General features: G+C 46.9%; 1 protein-coding gene across 2 annotated transcripts; it reads right to left on the bottom strand.

The window, feature by feature from the left end:
- LOC132864434 (uncharacterized) lies at positions 1-6,278 on the bottom strand. Of its 2 annotated transcripts, none has more exons than XM_060897849.1 (2): positions 5,765-6,278; positions 1-4,687 (listed from the first exon to the last, which is right to left on the bottom strand). In XM_060897849.1, the coding sequence occupies exon 2, from the start codon at positions 3,695-3,697 to the stop codon at positions 1,634-1,636; it is 2,064 nt and encodes a 687-aa protein (XP_060753832.1). In that variant the 5' UTR covers positions 3,698-4,687; positions 5,765-6,278; the 3' UTR covers positions 1-1,633. The 2 variants fall into 2 exon arrangements, with proteins under 2 accessions (XP_060753832.1, XP_060753833.1); XM_060897850.1 differs by having other exon boundaries at positions 6,178-6,278.
- Between the last annotated feature and the right edge of the window lie 404 nt (positions 6,279-6,682).

The raw sequence follows: 6,682 nt of genomic DNA, 5'->3' as shown, positions 1-6,682 counted from the left end.
CAGTTCCAACAAAAACTGCAATCAAAGTCAAGTGTCAAGAGGAACGGCAGGCCACCAGCAGTGCATGCAAACGCAGGAGTGGAGTGAAACGTGCTGTCTGTCTGTAGAGTCCAGGTGAGAAGAAAGGGAAGCCCCTCTCGGTCGCGGGTGACGCTCGTTTTGAAGGAGAGGCTCCACCTGCGCGCCGGTGGAAGCCATAATCCATTAGAAGCGGCCCGCCCCTTGCACACACCTGCGCTTCTGGACAGATTAAAGAGACGCACTAAACAGGAAAAAAAACAATCATTACTCAAAAGCTCATGGCCGTCACACCTCCCCCTTTAAAAGAAACCCCATGGGTTTCCAGCAAATGAATACCCTCCGAAAACACAAAATAGTTAGTGCACTTACAATTTCTAAATTCTCAAAACATTTCACAGTCTAACCATGGTTATCAATCAACACAAGCGTATTTGGTTCTTGCTTTCTCAAGCCACTTTAGTCCACATTTAGTAGCATTTCTAAGTTGCAAATATCAAGGGGATATAACACCATACACCAAAGGCATTCACACAAAACAGTCACAAATCCATGTTCACCATTTTCGTACTACATTACCAACCCGACTTGGCCTGGTGGCAACCCAGCGGTGCCTTCAAATTCCGGGCCCTGGAATAGAAAACACAGTATAACACCATTACAAACAGTGGATAGATCTATGGGACTGGAGAGCGTGACAGCGCGTCCGCTACCACATTCTCTTTCCCTGGGATGTGTTTGATGTTTAGATGGAAAGGTTGTAAGAAAATACACCAGCGCATTAGTCTTTGGTTGGGATTTTGGAGGGAGTGGAGAAAGGTAAGGGGGTTATGGTCTTCCGGTCCGGTGTTGCCACCACATAATTGTCATTTTGCTCTACGCGAACAACCCTGTAAGGGCCAGCAAATTTAGCCTGAAAAGGCGAATGCATGACTGGGAGAAGGGCCATTACTTGATCACCAACTTTAAACACACGACGTGCAGTCTTTTTGTCATATGCTTTTTTCATTTTAGTTTGCGTGGAGAACAGTTTTTCCCGTGCGATTTTCCCCGCCTCATACAATCTACGGCGAAACCCATTGACGTAGTCAGTTAAAGATTGCGGAGGACCGTTAGACAAGTCAACATCGCCCATCAACGTTGCTACCAGACCTCGCACTGTATGGCCAAACACCAACGCGTTTGGACTAAAGCCAGTGCTTTCTTGGGTCACCTCTCTGGCCGCCAACAGCAACCAGGGCAGTCCTTCGTCCCAGGAACTTCCCAGCTCCACACAGTACGCTCTCAACATGGACTTGAGCATTTGGTGGAACCGTTCTAAGACCCCTTGGCTTTGGGGGTGGTACGCTGATGCCTTGTTGTGACGGATGTTCAGTAAGCGCAACACCTGGCCAAAGGTTTTGGAGGTAAAATTCGTTCCGCGGTCTGACTGTATGGTTTTTGGGATACCAAACACTGACATGAACTGAGACAGCGCTTTGACAGCGGGTTTGGCTGTAATGGACCGAAGCGGGTACGCCGCAGGATAACGGGTGGTTTGACAGATGACAGTTAGCAAATAATTGAATCCAGATTTGGACCGAGGAAGTGGCCCGACACAATCAATGACGAGGTGTTAGAACGGTTTTGACGCAGGGGTGATGGGTCGCAGAGGAACCGGTTTTGGCATTTGATTAGGCTTGCCAGTCTGTTGACAGACATGGCAGGCTCGCACATGTTCCGTAATGTCACGTTTTACCCTAGGCCAGTAGCAGTAGCGTGTGACTTGGTCATAGGTTTTACGGACACCCATGTGCCCGGCGTCATCATGGGCAGTTTTTAACACCAGGCTACGCAAGGTGGTTGGCACCACTACCTGCCACGCATGTTCATCAGCTGGGCCGCTTGAAGGGCGTTTACGCATCAAGACCTCGTCCTTCAGTATATAACCTTCAGATACGTCATCGTCGCAGCCACGAACCTTGGGAAACAGCATCTGCAGGGAAGCATCCGACCGCTGCGCGTCAATCACCTGCTGGCGAGAGATCGAGGTCGGCAAACCAGTTAAAGAATGAGCATCATCGTTCTCCAGCGCAGCTGTCCTTTTACTGGACGAGCGCGTTACCACGGACACAGGCGCAACTTCACGGTCTGAGAGAGCACTACTTGAATTTTGGACACCCCCACATTCAACCACCCCATTTGCCCATACACAAGCCCCAGCTAACCCATTCCCAAGAATAACAGAAACCCCACGGACAGGGAGCATAGGGCGCACACCGAGTGAAACATCTCCACTGACTAAAACGGACTCTAGGTACACGCTGTGTAAGGGCACGGTCAGGACATTCAAATTAATGCCACGAACAAAAACACACTGGCCGGTATCAGAAGACGTTGAAAAGGGCAAGGTGGACCTACAAATGAAAGACTCTACGGAGCCCGTATCCCTCAGGATTTTCACTGCGATTTTATCGCTGCCACGACGCAGTGACACATAACCATCAAACACAAAGGGTGAGAAACTTTCATCCACGCAAGCAAGATGACCAACTGGCAGAGCCGAGGCATTGTCCTTAACGGGAATTTTAAATTTCTCTTTACCCCGTAAGACGGGACATTCAAACTTCCAGTGCCCTTTCCCCAAGCAGTAATTACAAACGCTGCTTGGATCTGGTTGATTACGAGCGCGAGGAGCGCCCCTATTCGAAGGTACAGCATCGCGGGGTGTTCGGGTGTTCCGTGACCAGCGAATGTCACGGCTCGGTGGAGCAGAGAACCTACTTTTATGAATGAGGGCATAATCATCGGCCAACGCAGCTAACGCAGTCAGTGTGATCGCTTCACGTTCACTAAGGAAAGTGGCCATAGCTTCGGGTAGTGTGTTTTTTAGCTGTTCAACCAAAATTAGGTTTGTAAGGCCAGCTTGTGTTTCAGCGCCAGACGCTACACACCAACGATTAAACTGAACGGCAAGCTCGCGGGCGAAGTCGGTATAGGTTTGCGTAGGTCGTTTTCGCATGCTACGGAACTTTTGGCGATAGGCCTCAGGAACGAGCTCATAAGCTTTGAGCACCGCTTGTTTAACAGAGTCGTATTTCAGGCTTTCGGTGCCATCCAGCGCGGAATAGGCCTCCTGGGCGCGGCCAGTTAAGGTGCACTGCAGTAGCAGTGTGCGCTCAACGTCGGGCCAGTGATATGCATTGGCGACACGCTCAAACAGAGTAAAAAAAGTTTCCACTTTGGCTTCATCAAATTTAGGCACCAGCTTTAAACTACGTGCCACATCAAATTCCCCAGGAGTACCAGCAGGCATTTTGCCACGTTCAATCAAAGCTAAACGCTGGCGCTCGACATCCAATTTAAACAATTCCACTTCCCGGTCGAGGCGTCGTTTTTCTATTTCTTTATCATACTCCAGTCTAGTTTTCTCCATTTGAAGCCTAAGGAGCTCTTTTTGCTGTTCGTATGTCACTTCAGCCGCCGCTGCCGGAGAGGGAGGAGTCGCCTCCTCCTCGGGCAGCACCTGCGCTTTAATCAACGCCGCTTTAACAACTAGTTGCATGAGCGACTTGGAACGTTTGTCTTCACTAATTAGAGGAACCTTATAACGCTCGGCAATGTCCAAGAGCTGGATTTTAGTTAATAAATTAAACGTCTCCACAGAGGGAGTGGCAACGAAATCGTCAACGATCGACATATCCAAACAAAACAGCCTGCTTTATTCAAGGCGTACCGAAAATCCAAAACCAAATAACCACACAACTGTTATCAGCAGTCTCACGCTTACATCCCCATCTACCCAACTAAAACACTTCCAAAACTAAACTAAGTAGACCCTAGGTCTTCTGCGGTTACCAATGGGGGGATTTTAAGCACACAAAACCAGTGGGCACGTAAGGTGCGCACCCCGGAGGTGCACCCGAGACAACTGCTACTACCCACCTTCACCGCGAAAAAAACAAACTAAAAAAAGAAATGGTGCGCCCGAGAGCACACCCTCAGCCTATCAGGGAAGGTACGCTGTGGTGAGACTACCAAAAGAGCAGCAGTACCGGGTTATCTTAACAGCCAATCCGCAAGTGGGGAATACCCCAACGATTACAAACGCCACCTAGGCGACTATCAAACAATTACCGAAAGGTAAAAGTGAAAATAGGCAAACGCACGCACGCCGCCCCCCACAAAAGAAGTGAAGTGAAACGAAACAAATGTCGAAAGTGCAAACAAACCCAGATATTCACGTGGCAAACCAAAAACGGAGAAGCGAGAGAGAAAAAGTCAGCAACAAAAAGAAATTAGACGAGCCCCCATATTGTTGTGACCTAGGGGAGTCACCACAATACCAAAAAGAATAGGGGAGACGACACGACGTTTGCAAGGAAAAATCCTACATATTTATTTTTTAAAAGCCCCAAAATCTCAGTTCCATCAAAAACTGCGATCAAAGTCAATAGTGTCAAGAGGAACGGCAGGCCACCAGCAGTGCATGCAAACGCAGGAGTGGAGTGAAACGTGCTGTCTGTCTGTAGAGTCCAGGTGAGAAGAAAGAAGGGAAGCCCCTCTCGGTCGCGGGTGACGCTCATTTTGAAGGAGAGGCTCCACCTGCGCGCCGGTGGAAGCCATAATCCATTAGAAGCGGCCCGCCCCTTGCACACACCTGCGCTTCTGGACAGATTAAAGAGACGCACTAAACAGGAAAAAAAACAATCATTACTCAAAAGCTCATGGCCATCACAAGGGTTATAATAATTGATTGAAATCTCCTCTTGTCCTGTCCAGATCTTAACCGTTATTGGTTCATCTTCTTTCCCTTTATTGACTACATTGTACCTCATTCCATTCTGCACAAATATTAGCACCCCTCCATCTTTACCATATTTCCTGTAATTTCTAATAGCAGTGTATCCATGTAGAATAAAATCCCATTTTGGTTCCAGCCAGGTTTCCTGTATGCAGATTATGTTTGGTTTATCTTGTAAATTTACTAAGAAATGTTTAAACTCCTGACCATTAGCAAGGAGACTTCTTGCATTCCACTGCAGAATGATCAGTGCCATGAATCACCAAGCCTCGGGGCCTGTGAACTAGGGGGGCCTTCCCCACTTAGCACTTCCTCAACCGCTTCCCAACACAAACCATTAACCCCAAGATATTTTTCTGCTGACTTCACTATTTTGATTTTCTCAGTTTTCTTGTCTGTTTGTGCTGAGCAGTTTATCACCTCCACCATGAATAACACAAAATCATTTCTCCTTACAGTCAGCGTCTCCTCCTTTATTTTATCACAGCTTTCACATGGGTTTGTTTTGTAGCTTTCTGTGTTACTTTGTTTTGGCTTCTCTGTCTGACCAGACGCCCTCCTTACTGCTTCTGCGTGTGTTATCCCTTGTGAGATTTTCACTTTTTGCACCTCTGCTGCTCTCTTACTGGCCTCAAATCCGACAGAGGCTGAGCTCTATTCCCCTCCACAGTTACAGCACTTTAACTTGGCTCCACTTTCACACTTTCCGTATTCATGCTCTCCTGCCCATCTTCCAGATCTCTGTTTTCCTTTGCATATGGCTGCTACGTGTCCATATTTCTGGCATTTGAAGCACCTCGGTGGCGGGGGAACATAAGGCTTAACATCATAGCACATAGAACCTAAATAGACTTTAGCTGGCAGCTTTTCCTCATCAGTTTTTATCATTACCACTAAACTATCACACTTCTCCCTGTTTCTTGTCGTTCTCAGTCGTTTTGCCTCAATCACTTTTGTCCCTACCATATTCTCTTTAATCTGGTCCACTGATGCAGCTGTGGGTCCCCCTGAAATGACTCCTTGTACAAACTTCTTGTCCTTGACCAATGTTCATTGCACTCTTTTGTCTTCAATTTTATTCAGTTTGATGGCCCTCCCTTACTGAGTACTATCTCTGCACACAACTAAAAGTACTCCACTTCGTAGTTTCTTGGCACTCTTCACATTGTTTATCACTTTGGTTAGTTGAATCGGGTTCCACTCACTGAATGACGCTCCTTCTTGAGTTAGTTTAATTATCACTTTATACTCTTCAATTTGTTTCCCTGCAGCTACCATGCTTTGATCACTGTCCGTGTCTTCAACACTCAAATTTTTCCCTCGTTGCTTATGCTTCCTTCATTTACGACTATTTTTAAAAGTTGCAGTCCACCAACCTTCGTCTTTCCCGCCACCCTCATCCATTCCTCCTAGCTCACTTCCTGATCCGTCACTACCTTCTGCCATCCTCTGTCCATTCACAATCCAGCCGCATGCCATGACCCTGCCCCCTTCAGATCTCTTCCCTGTCCTCTTTCCTGAAATTAACTTCCTGGTTCTGTGTGGCAGAGAGAGTGGGCGTGGCTTTAAAGAGAGAGCTCCTTTTTTGTGATGTGTAAGTCGTGGCCTGGCTATGTTAGCAAATTGCTATTCGGCGTGAAGAGATTTGAAACAGTGAGTGTGAGTGTATTTCCTGCAGGGCATATAAACTTGAACAATCTTGCCAGTGGTAGTTTAAAAGAAAATAAAATCCATTTATGAAGATAGATTATGATATAAACTAACGATTCATGTGAATAATTGAAAATTAGGAGCTCACACAACAAAGATCTCCATCTCCAAAAGTCAGTTTCTATGCAGAATGGATGATTTCATGGATACCGCCATTGAAAGTATTTTAAC

This window comes from Neoarius graeffei, chromosome 17 (genome assembly GCF_027579695.1).
Source record: "Neoarius graeffei isolate fNeoGra1 chromosome 17, fNeoGra1.pri, whole genome shotgun sequence".
In the NCBI taxonomy this organism is placed as follows: Eukaryota; Metazoa; Chordata; class Actinopteri; order Siluriformes; family Ariidae; genus Neoarius; species Neoarius graeffei.
Note: the sequence above shows the minus strand (reverse complement) of the source record. Positions and strands in the feature narration are given on the sequence as shown.